The sequence below is a fragment of the Netta rufina genome (genome assembly GCF_964035555.1).
Source record: "Netta rufina genome assembly, chromosome: 21".
Taxonomy (NCBI): Eukaryota; Metazoa; Chordata; class Aves; order Anseriformes; family Anatidae; genus Netta; species Netta rufina.
In genome coordinates this window covers 5,780,233-5,797,299 of record NC_140145.1, presented here as the reverse complement: position 1 = coordinate 5,797,299, position 17,067 = coordinate 5,780,233, and the positions used below count along the sequence as shown (strand labels likewise).

General features: G+C 47.6%; 3 protein-coding genes across 4 annotated transcripts in view; 1 reads left to right on the top strand and 2 right to left on the bottom strand.

Moving 5' to 3' along the window:
- Positions 1-394: 394 nt before the first annotated feature.
- Positions 395-5,385, bottom strand: LOC311217680 (schlafen family member 9-like; the record flags this gene model as incomplete). The annotated part of the gene is made up of 5 exons (XM_084299933.1): positions 395-411; positions 1,250-1,524; positions 1,810-2,341; positions 3,308-3,436; positions 4,293-5,385. 5 exons carry the CDS (start codon positions 5,383-5,385, stop codon positions 395-397), a joined length of 2,046 nt encoding a protein of 681 aa, XP_084156059.1.
- Positions 5,386-11,346: 5,961 nt separating this feature from the next.
- Positions 11,347-17,067, top strand: part of AP2B1 (adaptor related protein complex 2 subunit beta 1) — an 80,302-nt gene continuing 74,581 nt past the window's right edge. Inside the window, exon 1 of the mRNA XM_084299725.1 lies at positions 11,347-11,395. The gene's annotated coding sequence lies outside the window, so the exon portion shown is untranslated. The remainder of the gene's footprint in view (positions 11,396-17,067) is intronic.
- On the bottom strand, positions 13,561-17,035 carry PEX12 (peroxisomal biogenesis factor 12). 2 transcript variants are annotated; one of them, XR_014619046.1, is made up of 4 exons: positions 16,891-17,035; positions 15,456-16,000; positions 13,903-14,861; positions 13,561-13,853 (listed from the first exon to the last, which is right to left on the bottom strand). XR_014619046.1 is itself a non-coding variant. In XM_084299741.1 (3 exons), exons 1-3 carry the CDS (start codon positions 17,023-17,025, stop codon positions 14,462-14,464), a joined length of 1,080 nt encoding a protein of 359 aa, XP_084155867.1. In that variant the 5' UTR covers positions 17,026-17,035; the 3' UTR covers positions 13,561-14,461. The 2 variants fall into 2 exon arrangements, 1 of the variants encoding a protein (XP_084155867.1); XM_084299741.1 differs by having other exon boundaries at positions 13,561-14,861.

Genomic DNA, 17,067 nt, shown 5'->3' with positions numbered 1-17,067 from the left:
AGTGTGGGGATCATGAAAGAAACCACATGGGTAGTCTTTCCTAGTTGCTGACTGAAGAAAAAAGTGGAAGGTGCCTCTACCTTCCAGAAGTTAGAGAAGCAAGAATGTTTAAGCTAATAGGTTTGACAGTTTAGAGGCAAATTTACTTGAAGAATGGATTCCAGCTGTCTACAATGTCTTGTTTTTGCACACACACATGATAATATTGTTGGTGCTTTATGCTAGCTGGGTAATCAGAGTGTTTTCCCAAACCAGATGAACCGTAGGTCATTCTGTAGTGGAAAACAATATGAAGGTTCATGGGTTGCTCTCAACTAGCCTTCAGTTTTATATGCTCAGTTTTAGGAATTTGAGATCTGTCCTTTGCAAGTACTTCGCACCTAACTACAGAGTTTTACATAACCAGCATGTCTGAAACCAAGACAAAAATCCTATTGGTACATAAAGGCAGTTAAGCAAACCTTTTCTTGTCCCACTAAAACTACTTTGGCATAACTGGGTGGTTTTAACCCATTCTGACTTGCTGAAGTTGAGTGGGAAGCTACTCCTGTAAAAGCTATTTATTTGTATGCTAGTTAAAACATGGACAGAAGACCTCAATTTTACTTTTCTGGCTATCTGAATGAAAGCTCTTCTTAAAAATGGCTTCTGACACTGGATGCCTGTGCTGTTTGGTGCTGTTCTGAGCAGTACTATACATGTAGGTACAGGAGTGATTTCTTTTCATATCACCAGTACTCATAGAACAGGTGTAGATTTAAATTAGCTCTGGATGCCACACATACTAATACATTTCGAAAAATTTCATCCTGGGATGGAAGGGGATTAGGAACAATACCAAACACAATAGGTCTTTCTAAACCAGAGAAACGACGGAAGCTGTCAAGAATCATGTGACTCTCTAGTCCTCTGTCCATTTTTCCTAGGAATATTTTTAACTTCCTCTTCTTCATTTTTAATGTCAGTATTTCACGGTATTCTTCTACTTTGTCATCTCTGTAGCACAGAATAGCAATATCTTTCTCAGAGTAACCGCTCTTAAGGTACATGCAGCAACACTTTGCCACATTCTCTGCTATTTCATTTTTGTCCGTTTCCTTTTTTATTTCACAAGAGCCAGGCACAGCGGAAGCACATGCGGCTGTACGTAACAACTTCTGTAAATGTTTTTGTGGAATATTTATAGCAGGGTCCTCTACAATCTTCTCCATTATGTTTTTTAGATAGCAAAAGATGCTGTTAGCATTACGAACCACTTTGTTTAGTGACTCAACAGGATCGTGCCATCTTGGTTCTGGAAGACCAGTTGAGAAGCGGTGACTTGTCTGCAAGTAGTCCAAGAAAATCCAGAGAAAGCCAGGCTCGGGGAGGTGTGGTGATGAAGTCAGGTCCAAGGCCTTTTGATACCAGTCACCGTCTCCAACTTGGAAATTCTGTGCTTCATCAATTATTATGTGCTTCACATCATTAAAGGTTTTCTTCAAAAAGGCCACTCTCGTCACAGCTTGGCAAATATTTTTCTGTCTACAGAAGAAATACAAGCAGATTAAAAACAATGTCTTTGTCTTGTAAACTACTAGTTACTTGACCAGAAGGAAGTGAATGCCAATGATATTTAAATCATATTTATTACTACATGCTCAGGACGTCAAGAAAAAACAAAAATCAAGCCTTATTCAAAATGCATCCCAAATACACACTTCAAACGCTATACCCACCGTACCAAATATGCTAATCAGTACCCAGCTATTTTAAAAATGAAGGTCAAACAATAACATGTTGAAATGAATAACTGGAGGAAGGACTTACATCACAAAATCTCTCAGAGGCTGGTTCTCACATATGTAAAGAACCTCCTGTTGTCCGCACTGAAACATATTTCTTATTTTCTCTATGATGTTCAGCGCCACGATAGTTTTTCCTGTTCCTGGTAGACCGTAAACAAACAGCTTCTTAGTTTTGTGGAGGTTTTCTGACAACAGCTGGTATTGTTTCATGGTCAGGACGTTCAAAACCTCAGAACCAACACGATCACTTAAAAAGGATTTGAAAGTCAACAAAGCTATTGTGAGAGAACGCAAGAGGACTTTCAAGTTTATTCCCTCGATTAGGCTGTAGTTTTGGGGATACATTTCTTGAATGTTCAGAACCCATTCTTCTCCATGGTTCAATACGGGAGGCAAAATCAGTAGCTTTGGTATTATACACAGCTTGTGAATATAGCCCCCAGTGTTGACTAATTTCTCCTTCAGCTTCCTGGCTGTGCATTTCGAGTATTCAAACAAATCCTTAGAGATCTGATGCTTACAGACCGTGTAGAGGATAGGTGGCCAATCCTTGGCTAGTACAAGAATGTCACAAATTATGTCTCGGTTTTCTGGCAAACCAACATCAACAGCCCAGCTTCTGGAAGATATCACAATTCCCTCAGATATCTGCCTCAATTGTTCTTCCATTAAAATCTGCAACTCTGGATGCTCTTGAAAAAGGTCTTCAGTGAGTTTTTCTGGAGTATATATTATGCTGCGGGATTTTACTATCAATACAGAGCAAAAGAAATAGTTGGTGTTAGTTTAAAATATGCAAACCTAGCCCTCCGAAATGATGCTGTGGGAATTAATAGTGCTGAAAGGTTACAAATTCAGACCCTCACTGCCCGAAAGCCCTTTTCTGCTTCTTCAAAATTCTCCTCACCCACTCCATGTATTTCTAGTTTCTTTTGCAAAGACTGCATCCTCGGGGAACTTAATCCTTTTTTCTAGCCAGATATCAGTCCCTTTGCTAAAAACATTAGCACATGGCCAGCTTATGCCAACCTTTCTCAGTATATTGGCCTAGCAGACAGAGAAATGAAGATTAACAAAGAAATCAGAAAAAAAGCCTCTGGACACCTGGCTGATCTCGCAATGCCACAGAAACACTGGATTGTAACTGGGAGCAGACACTCCACTCTGTTCCCAGCCCCAGTCACCTCTCCTATTTTAGGCTGATTCCACATAAACTTTTCCTCCCATCTTTCCCGTTTTCACTGGATTGTGAAAAGACGTTGGCATGGCTGTGTACAGTCCCCAGAGAAGTTCAGCTAGCTGAGCTCTGTCATGTATACACAGCAATGTCCTGCAGAATACCAGTACTTGAGGAAGGGCACACCAGACATTTGAATGCAACACTGCTGTCAGAGCTGCAAAACATTTCCAGCTTTTTCACCTGTTTAAAGAATGTTTTCAAACTCATCTTTGACCTCGACCACAGCCTTGAGATTCATCATGTAAACCTATCAGACAGTGAAAGCAATGTGTACACCTACCTGGAAACAGTTTTTTACAGAGATCATCAACATTGTCAAGGCCCTGGTGCGAATAAACTGGCTTGGCAAGGGGTGGCCCCTCTGACAGACTCAGTGCTAATGTAAAGGTCTGAGACAACCCTGAAAGATCTGGAAAAGAGAAATAAAAATGTGATATAGTGTGAGCTTTTGCTGCCCCTTACTGCAAGGGGCACAAGCAGTCATCATGCTGGTTTTAAAACTTTCACTCTTCTTAAAAAAAAAAAAAAAAAAAAAAAAGTGATGAACAAACAGAAACTTTAGAACTCATGTGGGCAGCAGCTGATTGGCAACAGAATGGGCCCTGGCCATCGATTATGGAGCTACTCTTGGTTTTCTTGCCTCATTAGTTGCCCCTGTGACCTCTAACTCCATTAGTGATACCCCTTTCACTGCCCAAGAACTGGCCAATGAACGATTTCTCCATCCACAGCTCTCTGCCTACTGGACTGGCAGCAGCATCAGAGAATGTCACAAAAAGTAAAGAAAAGTAAAGAAAAGGAGGAAAAGTAAAGATTCAGCCCTAAACCAAAAACTGAACTCTGGCCATTATGTACAATAACACAGGTACTGGGGTCTAACCTCCAAAGCAGTCCTTGTCACCTTGAGGCATAGAGACCTGCAAAGGCAGTCGATAGCATTGGTATTAGCAAGCTGCTGGTCACCACGCCTAGTCACTGCAGCCTGAAACCAGCATTACAAAAGGTAACAGAAAGGCAGGTATTTACCAAGGACATGAAGTCAAAATTGACCATGAGTGGTCAAAATTTTTAGTTTGGTTAGGCCCACAAAGAACACTGAAAAGCAAGTAAAATTACCTAAGGAAAACAACAAGATGAGGAACAAGAATCATAAAATCATTGAACAGCCCAGGTTAGAAGGGACCTAGAAAGATCACCAGGCTCAACTTTAAGAAAATAAAAGGGAATATGGAGAACAGAAGGGGATTGTCTTGGGTCTTTTGGACCTGGATCAGCAGAGATCATCCACGCGGCCCATTCTTCTGCGTTCAGCTTCCTGATAGTGGTACCTTCCACTTGCCACGACTCTGGGTCTTTTGCAAACACGGCACAAGTAAATGGCTCAATCTTCACAGCGCAGACATAGCCACGGTGCTCTCCAGCCTCATCATATACTTTGAAGATTTTGTGTTCGCACATTATGCTGTGTTCATATCCTCTATTACAAAAATGGAAGACCTTTAATTTGTACTCTTTGTTTTTGATTAGTTGGCTTAATTCTTCAAGGTCCTTATCATCACATATGAATCCCTGTACTCTCCTGTCGTCATCTACACCGATCCATAAATACCCGCCACGTGCATTTGCAAATCCAGAGATATACTGAGGCAATATTTCTTTAACACGCTTCAAGAAGTTGTCAGTAGAATAGTGCTTGAATTCCACATCTGCTGACTCTGTGAAATTCAGTGTCTCTCTGTATCGCAGTTGGTCCCTATTAAATAACTCTGCAACAGTGTCATTTACAATTTCCATGTCTTCTTCAACATCACTTGCCTTACTTTTCTTGGCAGGTGTTCCTGGGCTAAGCTCTCTCCTGGCTTCATCTTGTTTTTCTTCAAGGAACAAAGTAGCTTCAGTAAGGGTCATGTGGGAAAGACAAGCACCACATTTTGAATATAACCCACTGCTCAGGGTACAGATACGTGGCTTTCTTTCTAGGGATGCTTTTTCACTGCTCCATGTTTTAACAAAAATCAAAAGGTAATTATCTTGCTGTTTGAAGTCCAAGTATTTTGCCAAGTCTGCAGACAAAAGAAGAGATCGAAAAATTTCATGCAAATCTAGTCCGATCTCATCTCTCTGTAAGCTGTAGTCTTCGTTTTCAATCTCTGCTTTTACCACACCTCCTCCAGAGTTTAGCAAGGCACACACTGCTGAGGCAAGGGTGTATTTTTGATCTTGTTTTGAGTTTTTTGGCATCTTTTTTCTTGCTTTTTCACCAAAACATATTTTTCCTACGTTCAAAACTACTTCAGGATACTTTGTTGCTGAATCAACCCAGACCCACTGCGTCGGTTGATGGCCCTCAAGAGCCATTCTGGACCTGAAACAATTGTACAAAAAATGCTTACCATTTATGTGAAAACATCAATCTTCCAAAGAGTTCCAAAAAAACATTAGCTAAACAGAGGCTATCCTTTGAACAATAAACGCACAATTACAGGGATAAGAGATGCAGAATAAATTGTAGTAATTTGTTCCAGCCCCAAATGTACTTGAAGCTTTGCTTTTGGGGAGTCCTTGTGTTTTCCCTATGCCACCTTCTGATAGAGCCAGAGCAGCAGCATCCTTCAGTAACCCACAGCTGCTAGTCTCTCTCACACACACTGGTGCTCCCCTTAGTGCTTACTGCACAACAACAAGGAGTCTCTTCCACTTCCAAAATAGAACGCTTGCCGAAAATCCAAAAGCCTCTCCGTGGAAATTTGGCCCCAGTGTCCACTTGTTTATATTTTTGTCCCTGAGAATGGGGGATTGTAGGTACCTTGCTGGTGTCAGTCCCTCTGAACGCAGAAACAGCCTCGAATATTTTTTCTACAGCTGGACTCATCACTGTCTTCAAATTCCCAGACTGCACAGCTCCTCCTCCTCCCGTCTGTCACCTCTTGCCCAGCTAGCCCATGAGCACAGGCCAGGAGAGACAGCTGGGTCAGAGCTGTGTTTCACTGAAAAGCCTAAACTCAAAGCTGTTGCAGGTAAGATAAACCTGGAGACAGCAAAGCTGCCTCTGCCAGCTTTCTGATGGGGGAAGAGGAAGCAACTTGCTGTATGGTTGCCAGTCAGGGGGCTACAAAGTGAGACTCAGCTGTGCCACAGCAGCCTTGGGGCTTAATCCATCTTTTCAGCTTTTCTGCATTGAAATTAACTGCAAACATTAGAGGGACCGGAATGCCCAGGCAAAGGGACTCTGATGAAGACCATTCCTAACACTGGGAGGGCTACCAGAGAGCCGTACGGAGACCCTCTGTTCCCACTGGCCATGAACACATTTAATAAACCACCTGCAATAGGGATGCTGTGCAGAGCAGCTGCTTGAAGCCTCGGAGGGGACTGTTCTCATACTCATCAAGTTTCCCTCCAGCTTCCTGCAGCGGGACAACCTGGCTGACCGGTGGGATCTCAGACTATCAGCAGTTTAACAGAGGAAAGGACTCACCACACCTCATTTTCGTAGTTCTGGGCTAAATCAACAAATCTCAAATATCAATTTTAAATCCATAAATAAGTTTCGCATGGCGGAAGCAAAGGACAAAGCATACAGTATATCTCATTTCTTTTCTCCTTCTCAATCTGCCCACTCCATTAAAATCTCAGAGAAGTTACGCTTACTTGTTTGCTGGTTGCGGTTCTTCTCTGCCGATTTTGGTTTCTTTTCCTTTGTGTTACCTGTGATCAAGCATGCACGGCGTCCACAGACTTCGGTGGAACTTTCTAGTTCTATCCAAAGTTCCTGAGCGGGTTTTGTAAGAGTCTAGTCCTCCAGAGCTAGTTCCCGCCCTCTGCCACTCTTCCAATCAGAGCAAAGGAAAAATAAAAAAATAAAAAATAATTAAAAAAAGAATCTTAGAAGAAATCCCCCAACCTACAGCATTTACATATGGCATTGTTTGCTCAGCCTGAAAGGCTAACCTTTCATTAAACCTCAGAGCTGCAAAATCAGATAGCCATAGTTCTGGAAGCTGGGAAGCAGGATAGCAAGCTAGAAAGCCTCATGCAGAAAATACGATCTGCTTATCTACAGTCACAGTATTTGCAGTAGGAGATTCAATTATTTTACCTTTTTGTACTGATAGAGTATGCTAAAGCTAATAATTTTATACTGAAATCATGCCCATATACAATTTTCAGCAGAAGCTAAAAATTGGTATAGGTTAATTTGTTTTCAGAACTCGTCTCTGTGAAAGAGGAGCAACTTTGGAGCATCCTCAGTGATACCTCCCTCCTCGGGTTGAAATGTCAGCAAAGACACTGAGATTGGGGTTATAGTGAGAAGACTGAAATCAAGGAAGGTAACAGCCTTGGTTCCAAAGCCTTGAGAAGGTTCATGCAGCAGTGGATGCATGTGCCCTGATTTGCTCAGCAAAGCTGTGGATTTTTTGAGACAGGAAGAGAGGAGACGGAGTAATGTGAAAAAAAGAGCAAGTTAGTGCAAGGCTGTGCAGAAACTTACTTCCAGGACAGAAAGTAAAATATAAACAGTCTGACTGTGAGCAGACATACAGCTTCATTTACAGATTAAAAACGCTTTTTACCTCTTGCTTCCACAGAGGGTAAAAGAAACGCTGTATCCGGGATGATAACAAACATAGCAATAATACTTTCTGTTGCACAAAAGCTGACACTGCTGTGCCGTGAAGCGAAAATGAAAGTCGCTGTGCTAAAATTGCTGCTAGCTTTCAGGAACGGGAGCCTGCCTGCCGCAGAAGAGTTTCTGAGAGCCATAAAATGGCCACTTTTAGAAGGAAAATTTGGGAGCAATATATCAGCTGCCCTCCATTGCTCTGCCACTTGTCTTCTCTTCTCCCTTCTCTATTTTTCCCCCTCCCCACTGCCTCGGGGAAATGACCAGGGGAGGGGGAGGCAGGCGCTAACAGAACGGGCTGCATTCTGGTGCCCCAGGCTCCTGTTCATTCATTGCAGAGTGTGGATTTTCCTGGTTAATTTTTTAATGGAGCCTGCCGCCAGTTCCTGGTGACTTCCTTACCTTCCTTGCAGGCGTATTTTTCTATGTGGGCACAGCGTCAGAATGAAACCAACAGATGTGTGGGCAGGCTAAAAAATATAATAATAATAAATAAATAAATATGCATTTTTAACTCCTGAATTTCTCTTTGTGCCTCCTTTCTACATCACAGAACTGTACTTACCCCTCTGGCCAGATCCTCTTCTTGATCCAGCGCAGAAAAGTCCAGAGCAAGGCTAGAACCCTCCTCTCAGTGTGAAACACTAAGGTGCAGGCTGCTCGGCAGGAATTTCTGGCAAATTGGTGCTCACCAGAGGGACAGACCGACTGACTGGCTGCCGGCCTGACTGACTGCCGGCCTGCCCGAGCACCTTACAGCAAATGCCATCCACCCCGCTGGCCTTAACCATTCAAACAACTGCTTTGACTCCTCTAGTAATCCATGGTAAGACTATTCTTTTCAAAGCACCTTTTGTTCAATTGGTGGAATATTTTTGTTTATTGTACCACTCGTGGTTGTTTTTTTTTTTTTCTTTTCCCTAAATGTTTTTCCCAGCGATCCCCAAGCCCATCGTTCCCCCTTCTGCTGGAGCAGTTGCAGCCCTTAGAAGGGAGCCTTCAGGGCTGGAAAGGATTAGGGGCATACGTCACTATATGGCTGAGGAGGCAGGAGGGCAAGGTTGGAAATTAAGAAAATTTGAGAAATTTCTTCTCAGCAAGAGCAGTCAGGCATTGGGACGGGTTGCCCAGGGAGGTGGTGGTGTCACCATCCTTTGGGGTGTTTAGGGGAAGGTTGAACGTGGTGCTTAGGGGTTTAGTGGGTGACATTGGCAGTAGGGTGATGGTTGGACCAGATGATCTTGAAGGACTTTTCCAACCTATATGATTATATGAAGGCGAACAACTCCCAGCAGGACCCGCCGCCAGCCATGGCCGCGCCCCCCCTCCGCCATCTCCTCAGGCCTCTCGAGGCGGGAAACGCTGCCTCCACCCCGAGCTCCCCGAGCTCGCTTTCTATTGGCGGTCTCCCGCGTCCGTCGGTAGAATCCCGCGTCTCTATTGGCTGTTGGCCGCCGCGGGGGGCGGGACGAGGCGGGGAGCTCCGCCTGGGCGCGGCCGTGCCTGGGTGAGCGGGGCCGTGAGGGGAGCGGGGCCGGGAGGGCGGGCGGAGGGGCCGGGAGCGGGGCCGCTGCGGGGTCCGGAGGCGATGGCGGGGCCGGGAGGGGCGGTGGAAGCACGGGACGAGGTCGTGAGGGGAAGGGGACGGCGCCCGGCTGGCATCGAGGGGCTCCTCCTCGCCGCTGTGCCCGCTGCTGGCTCCCCTCGGCCTCCTGGGGTCCCAGCTGCTGGGCTGCGCGCCCAGGCTCCAGCCCGGCCCCCCTCAGCCCCCCTCAGCTCCCCTCAGCCCCCCTCAGCTTCCTTCCTCCCTCCCCTCATGGCTAAGGGTGCTGCAGCCCCATGTTATCCCACACTAGGGGTTTTGGGGGGAGAAAAAATGCTCTGTGGCCGTGGACAAGTATTAAACACAAACCAGGGCGTGCTGTGTGTGTGCTGGCAGGTCAGAGTTTGGGTTAATGCCTGCTCTGTTAACTGGTGGGGCAGAGGTGAATAGAAATGTGTCGGGGAGAAAGGGCTTCTGCTGGGCTAGCTAACCCTTTGGGAAGGAGAAACGGTGCTAACAAGGTGGCACAGGCTGTGTGTGGAGAGGAGCACAGAGACTTGCTGGTGGCACTAAGCACCACCGTGGAGCTGGGTGCAGGAGGCAGAGGTACCAAGCAGGGGATGGGTTTGTCGGTCGTGGAACAGCCGCTGCTGTCTCACCTCCTGGGGACGTCGGTAATTTGTCCGAAATTCTGCCCTGTAGAAAGCCGTGTGTTCCTGAAAATAAATCCAGAAGTTCTGTGTGTGTTGCTGTTTCTTTGTTCTCTCCAGGAAAAAAAAATAAAATTCCCACACCTGGAACTGGAACTTCGCTGTTCTAGTTCCTGACCTGGAAGCGAGCTCCTTGCTGAATGGAAATAGATTTGCCCGAAGCAATGATGAGCGAAGTATTCTCTGAACTGGTATTGCTGAGACCTTGCGTCTTTGCTCTGACCAGGGCATGATCACGTAATCTTCTCTCTGAGCTTGTTTAGGCAAAGCTCATCCGGAGCAAACAATTTTGCTGCTGCCTGAGATGTTTTGATGCACCCTAAAAAAACAGTGGAAAAATACTATGATTTGTTAGCAGTGGTGTTTAGCAGTACAAAAACAATGTTGATTTGAAAAGTGAGCAGTGCAAATACTTGTTCGGATTCATGCATCCTACTGCAACACCAGATATAGCACAGAGCTTGCAGTGAGAGGGGTTTCTTGGTGTTTCTACCATGTGTGCCACGGCTTATAAACCTCCAGACACTCTGCCTCTGTGTTTTCTCCATATTGGGGAAAAAAGGCATAATGAGGCATTCCCTGGAACTCTTCAGTGGAGATGGGTTTTGTTGCATGTGATGCACATGGATTTTCTGAGAGAAGGATCCTGGGAACACTTCTTCCTTTACACCCTCAGAAGGGGCTAGGCAGGGATCCCACAGCCGAGTGCAGCTCAGCACAATTTCTGGCTGTTTCACAATGATTCATCTAGTATATACAAGATGTTTCTTTTCCTTAAGCTGTGCTACAGACACCAATCTTTAGTTCTACATTGGAAATAGAATAATGCGACTCAGCTTTCAAGGTTTTTAAAACTAAATGCTGTGAAGCAGAGCAGATTCTCCAGCTGTAAGAAGTGGTGTATATCTCTACTCGGAAAGCCCAGGAACAGTTTTGCCGCAGCAAACATGCAGATAGTGTAATGAGTTAAACTGAATTGCGATCTTCTTGCCTTGATGGACCATTCAGATATCTTTAGTCTATGCTTTACTTTCAAATGACTCCTTTGATAATAGAGCAGATTGGGTTGGAAAGGACTTTAAAGGTCATCTAACTGCAGCCCCCTGCCATAGGCAGGGATGCCACCCACTAGTTCAGGCTGGTCAAGGCCTCCTTGATGTCACAAGACTCTCTAAAAAGTACCTGAAAAGGTCATCAGGAATAGAAACACACAGACTGCATGGGCAGACACAGGGAATTTTAGATTCTTCTGGTTTTTGAAATACGGCAACTTTACACCGACATCTGACTCAATAGTTAGAAGTTAGTGAGGGCTGGGTTAACCCAAACCCGTGGGACTGCGTGGGGATGAAGTGCAGGAAGAAATACAGGGCTAACTGAGCAAGTGCAGATATGGAGCTACTCTAATGCAATTTTTTATTCTCTTCCAGGTTTTGGTGACAACTTTACATACATTTCTCTCTGCCTGTGGAGAAGGAAGCGTCTGTGGGGGTATGTACCCAGGAGCAGAGTTACAGTGAGAAGCCAAGTGCTTTCTGTTGAGGAAGTGGGGAAGCCAACTCAGTTGCTAATGTACCCGTTTTGAAGTGTCTAGGTGAGAAGTGAATGTGGCTAGATGGTCTTGAAAAGATTTGCCAAGTCAAGTTCTGACAATGATGTATTTGGCAACTCCAGGGCTACTGTTTACATTGCTGTAATTGTATTAAGCAATAGTATCATGGATTGAGGATGCTTTGTTCATGACCACAGAACTCACAATTAATATGTAAACCCAAGGGTTGGTTTAATAAAGCTGGTGGTCCTTTACAAATCTTCTTCTCATTGATCTTTAGACCATCATTGCGTTGATAATGCAGTTAAAAAGCAGATAAAAGAGAATGATTTTGTAACCTGAATCAGCTTCAGAGCTTTGTTGTACAGCAACAAACCTGAAAAACTGATACTTAATTGACTACTGAAGACAGCCCAGTTAGAAGAAGCAGTCAAATTCAAGCTGGTATTCTGCAGCCATCTGCAGGAGCACTAAAAATCTGCCAGGTAACTGCTGAGCCTGGCACCATCGTGGGCTTAATGCCTGCTAGTCAGATAGGCATTAAAGAGCAATTTAACATTCAAAAGAGTAATTACAGCAGTTCAGAACTGTGAGGCTCAGACGTGGGTGGTTCTGCGCAGGTCTTGGAGCTGCTGTGGAGTTGGCCAGATCTCAGTTTGGCAGGGACGGCGTTGTGCAGCATGGTATGGGGGAGATGGAGGAGAAGGCTGCCAAGAGCTGACAGGAGGACATCCAGGGGCCATCTAGAGAGGGGAACAGGTATTAGTCCTGGGAGAAGGAGGGACAGAGGCCCTGGAGAAGTGTCTGTGCTGTTCAGTTAGTGAATCCTCCTGGATCACAGGGGAGGATGGCGCAGAACTTGCTGGGAGTTCTGCTCCACTGGCAGGTCAGGCTGCACCAGCCAGTATTCTGTGCCAGGTCTCTGCTCAGCTTCTCACTGAGCAACAGACAGGTAAATTGGAAAGGACAGGAAGGATCAAAGGAAAATAAACCTGTCCTGAAACTGAATTGTCAGTTTTATTTAAATGTATTTAAATGAGCATCGGTGTCAGTGGGACAACCAGGCCACATGTGATCAGACAGGGTAAGGCTGTGCAGCAGCAATGCAGCCTCTTAGTACGGGCTGTTCACAGGAGATCTCTGTGTATGAAGCAAAACTGAGGTAGTGGGTGATGTGAATTAATACCCAGCTGTATTAAAAGTGGTATGAAATGGCAGGAAATCTTGCACCTTGACATGGTTTCTTTTTCCAAAGAGATGTGTATGCTATTGCTGGTCTTCTAAGAGAAGAGGGGTTTCTGTGGATCCTGTAACTGCTGGAGAAAGGTGGCAGTTTTTATTATTGACCCACAGTGGCAAAGGTGGAAGGGTCTGGAAGTTTTAAAGAGATGATATGACAAGCATAGGGGACCCACATAATTTGTCGCAGTAAGTGTTTTCCAGAGCATCTTTGGGTGGATGAAAACTACTGTATTTTTTAAGGCTCTTCAATAACCTTGCTATCTTGCTCACAGGTGAGGGAGGATATTATAGATTTGTATCTTCTGAAGCACAGCTAAAATAGGGAATATTAGATCACTGGTTCAGTGGATGAAATGTTAGAGCATATCTCTTAATCTGGGAAGACCGTGTACTCTGCAGCAAGCTTTAGCTTCATGTTCTGTGAGCAAGGAGACCGATGTCTGGAGTAGCTAACTGCTGCTCCCTAAAGCCAAGTCTGGAAAAAAGCAGCCTTCCATCTTACAAAACCATGTGTCAGGCCAGAACCAGCCATAACATCACATGCATTTGCTTTTTTCTTCTGTTCAATGAAAGATGCTTCACTGCGATATGAGTGTGCTACATGGTTGAGACTGGAACAATCGCGACATAATCCTTAATTCAAACACAGACATTAAAGGTTCCTAGCCTGCAAAATGCTAATCTTTATCCATGGTCATCATCCGCAAAGGTGGAAGCAGCTTTAGTCTGTGTTATGTAAATAGAACCACTAGCAAGCTTTTCCCAGTATCAGAAAAGAAATACAGTTGGATTCTCAGTGAAGAAAGAATCTTGCTTTATAAAAGCAGACACCAACAGATTCAAAGACACATCTAACAGTTCATCAGTTGGCACAGCACTGCTTTAATCAGGTTTGTCATTTTTCTCCCTTTGGAGAACACATACCCTCCCTCCTGCGTCCCTGTTTGTACATACCAACCCCTGTTCCTTTAAAGAGTCAGAAGTCTTAATTTAGCACTGTTGGTAGGAATTAAGGGTGTGATGTTCTCATTAATTCAAAGGTGAGCAGCCTGAAAATGCAGGGTGACTCCTAAGAATAGCGCGATCAGCGGACAGGTCTGAGCCTGGCTCTTAGACGAGTCTAGTGCCAGGGCCTGCCCCAGGCATCGCGAGTGCCTGGGGAGCAGCTGAGGGAGGACGAGCTCACCCAGACACTTCTTCCTACCTGATTTGCTAGCTCATGCCCTCAAGCAGGACTTTCACCAGTGATGTTCTCTGATCTGCGTTCGTATTATCTAAATGAGCGCTTCCTCTCCTTCAGTTGGTGCACGAAGACATTTCTGTGCCAGCTGACAGGCAGAGGCTGTCCAACCCCTCTGAAACTCTGCCACAGGAACCTTACTGAAGGTTCTGAGGGCAGCAAAGCTCCGTGCAGCCAAGTTCAGGGGAGCTTCAGAGCTGATGAGCTGTAGGGGTTCCCCTGTGCTGCCTGGGGGGAGGAGGAAGAAGAGAGTGGACAGGGTAAAGGTGTTTTTAGCTTGCTTTTATAGCTCCCCTTGTCTGTTAGTAGCAGGCAATAAATATTGATCTCCCTACACTGAGAATGTTTTGCCCACGACAGTAACTGATGAGTGGTCCCAGTCCCAAAGAGCGATCCCCTTTTCCTATTTTCTCCCCCTCTTTGAGGAGGAGGAGGTGTGAGAGAGCGGCGCAGCGGGGTTCATCCACCGCCTTCCTTCCCAGCCAGTCCCCAGCGATGTCTCGGGCAGCACGGGGCAGTGCGTTCAGCTCTCAGGCGAGTACAGTTTGACCAGGTGCTGCAGCTCCGTGGCATAGCCGGTGACGGGGCAGCGCTGGTGAGCCTTCACGTAGCTGTATATGCAGCGGTAGCAGAAGACGAAGCCCGACGTGGACAGGGTGGTGGCGTTGACCCGGACTTTGCGGCACAGCGGGCACAACGTCTTCAGCTTGGGTAAAAGGACCGAGCCCTCCCCGTGGTCGAGATGCAGGGGGGGCGGCGGAGTGGGCAGCGCCGTCAGGGATTTGATGGTTTCCTGGTTTTCCGAGGAGTACCACCAGTCCAGGAACTGGAGGAAGAACACGCACACGGCCAGCCCGCTGGACAGGGAGAAGGCGATGCCACCCAGCGCTCGCCTCGCCGCTGACTGCACTCGTGTTGTGATGCTGGAGCAGGGACAGAAGATAGGGAGAAATCATTATTAGTAAGGCACATCGCTGCCTGCAAGCCGTGGCAAAAAGGCTCGGGGAGTAGCAGGGCACCGCTTTCTACGGCTTCTTAACGCTAAGCTGTGACACCAGCGGATCCCTTGTTTGTAATGGAAACATCTAGGATGTCTCAGATTCTCTGTGTGATAAGAAAGCTTCAAGTCTCGTTCCAACTAAACGAGGAGAGTTTGGATTGAGGGGACCCGGACCAGAGATCATTTCACCCCTGGATCATCCCTGTGCAGAACACTGGCTGTGGTAATGACTGTGTTGCTGCTCAGAAACATCTAGTACCCAGGTTCAGTCCTCTTAGCAATATGTTGCAGCCAGCTTCCCTTAGGTAAGGACTGAACAGATGGGGTGCCAAGAGAAAAAAACAAGGCACTTTTATTACCACAAAAGGCTGTGATGCTAATCTCTGCTACCTGTTTGCTTATCTACACTAATCGTGTTCCCTTTTGGAGCGCAAGCAAGCTTCTCCCTGAAGAGTTTCTGCAGAACAAGACACTTCCACCTGCAGAACCTCCTCGAACTCGACACCCCGTGCCGTACCTGTGTGCCTGCCCTGAGGTGGGCACGGGCACCTTCCTCTCCAGGCTCTGGATGTCCTCCGCAGTCAGCCTGACCAGGCGGACGCCGGCCAGCCGCAGCAGGGGCGAGTGGTGCTGCGCCTTCCCGAGGATGTAGCACAGCTGCTGGACCAGGAACCAGCCCTCCCAGCTCATGAGGACAAAGGGGTAGGCGGCGAGGAAGGCTCTGTAGAAACGCTTCCAGGAGGACGACGGGGGGTGGATGGAGTACTCGTCCTCCTCCCGGAGGCTGGCCACCAGCCTCTCCAGCTTCCCCTTCAGGTAAGGGACGAGGACGAGCAGCAGGAGGGACCGCCAGTGCTGCTTCTTGGGCAGCCCGGCGGCGGCCAGGGCTGGCCGTTGGCGGCCTCGCAGCGGTACCCGCTTCAAGCTGTAGAAGTTTTCGGAGAAGGAGGCGCTGCAGGTGGCCAGGTAGTGCTGCTGGAGCAGCAGGTCCAGGACAGCGTACGCCTCGTCGAACCAGCGCCACAGCCAGCCCAGCCGCCCGGGGTTGGACTCGGCCAGCACCTGCAGCGAGAACACGGGGCAGGGATGGAGCTGGAGGCAGCGCACGGAGTCACGGGCGCTACAGATAAATCACCGCTGTGGTTTGGGGCTGGGTGCCTCCAATTTGTGAAGCTGCCCTGCAAGCGGGGCAAAAAAGGTGAATTTTGGTGAAGGAAGGCTTGGCAGGGTGTCACACAGGGAGGCTCCAGCCTCAATATCTGTACAAAGTGATCACTCACTTTGCCTTCAGCACCCAGCACCTCTCCCTCCACATTTGGTTTGGGGCTGGGTGCCTCAAGGCTGTAAGGCTGCCTCATGAGTGGGGCAAAAAAGGTGAACTTTGGTGAAGGAGGGCTCAGCAGGGAGGCATGTAGGGAGGCTCCAACCTCATTATCTGTACAAAGCGATCACTCATGCTGCCCTCAGCACCCTTCAGCACCCAGCACCTCTCCTTTCACCTTTGGTTTGGTTCAGGGCTGGGTGCCTCCAGGCTGTGAGGCTGCCTCATGAGAGGGGCAAAAAAAGTGAATTTTGGTGAAGGAAGGCTCAGCAGGGTGTCACACAGGGAGGCACCAACCTCAAGTGACCACCCTCGCTGCCCTCAGCACCCCTCAGCACCCAGCACCTCTCCCTCCACCTTTGGTTCTGGGCTGGGTGCCTCCAATTTGTGAGGCTGCCCCACGATTGGGGCAAAAAAAGGGAATTTTGGTGAAGGAAGGCTCGGCAGGGTGTCACACAGAACAACACCCAGCCTCAATACCCACACAAAGCGACCTCCCTCAGCCCCCCTCAGCACCCCCCACCCCTCCCTCCACCCCTGCAGCCACCCCCTCCTCAGGCAGCACCCATGGGTGCCGGGGGCACCCAGCGCAGCCCCGTTGAGGATCCCCCCGGGCTGGGGGCGGCCTCACCTTGGCCAGGTGGCGCAGGGCAGGCCTCAGGGCGGCCGTCAGGCTCTCCTGGGCCACCGCCTCGAAGACGCTGGGCCGCTGCCCCCCGCCGCCATCGGCCGGGGGCGCCGTGAGGTGCGCGCCCAGCTCCGCCATGGCGCCCGCCCCGCCGCCGGCGGGAGGCGCTCTAGGCCCGCG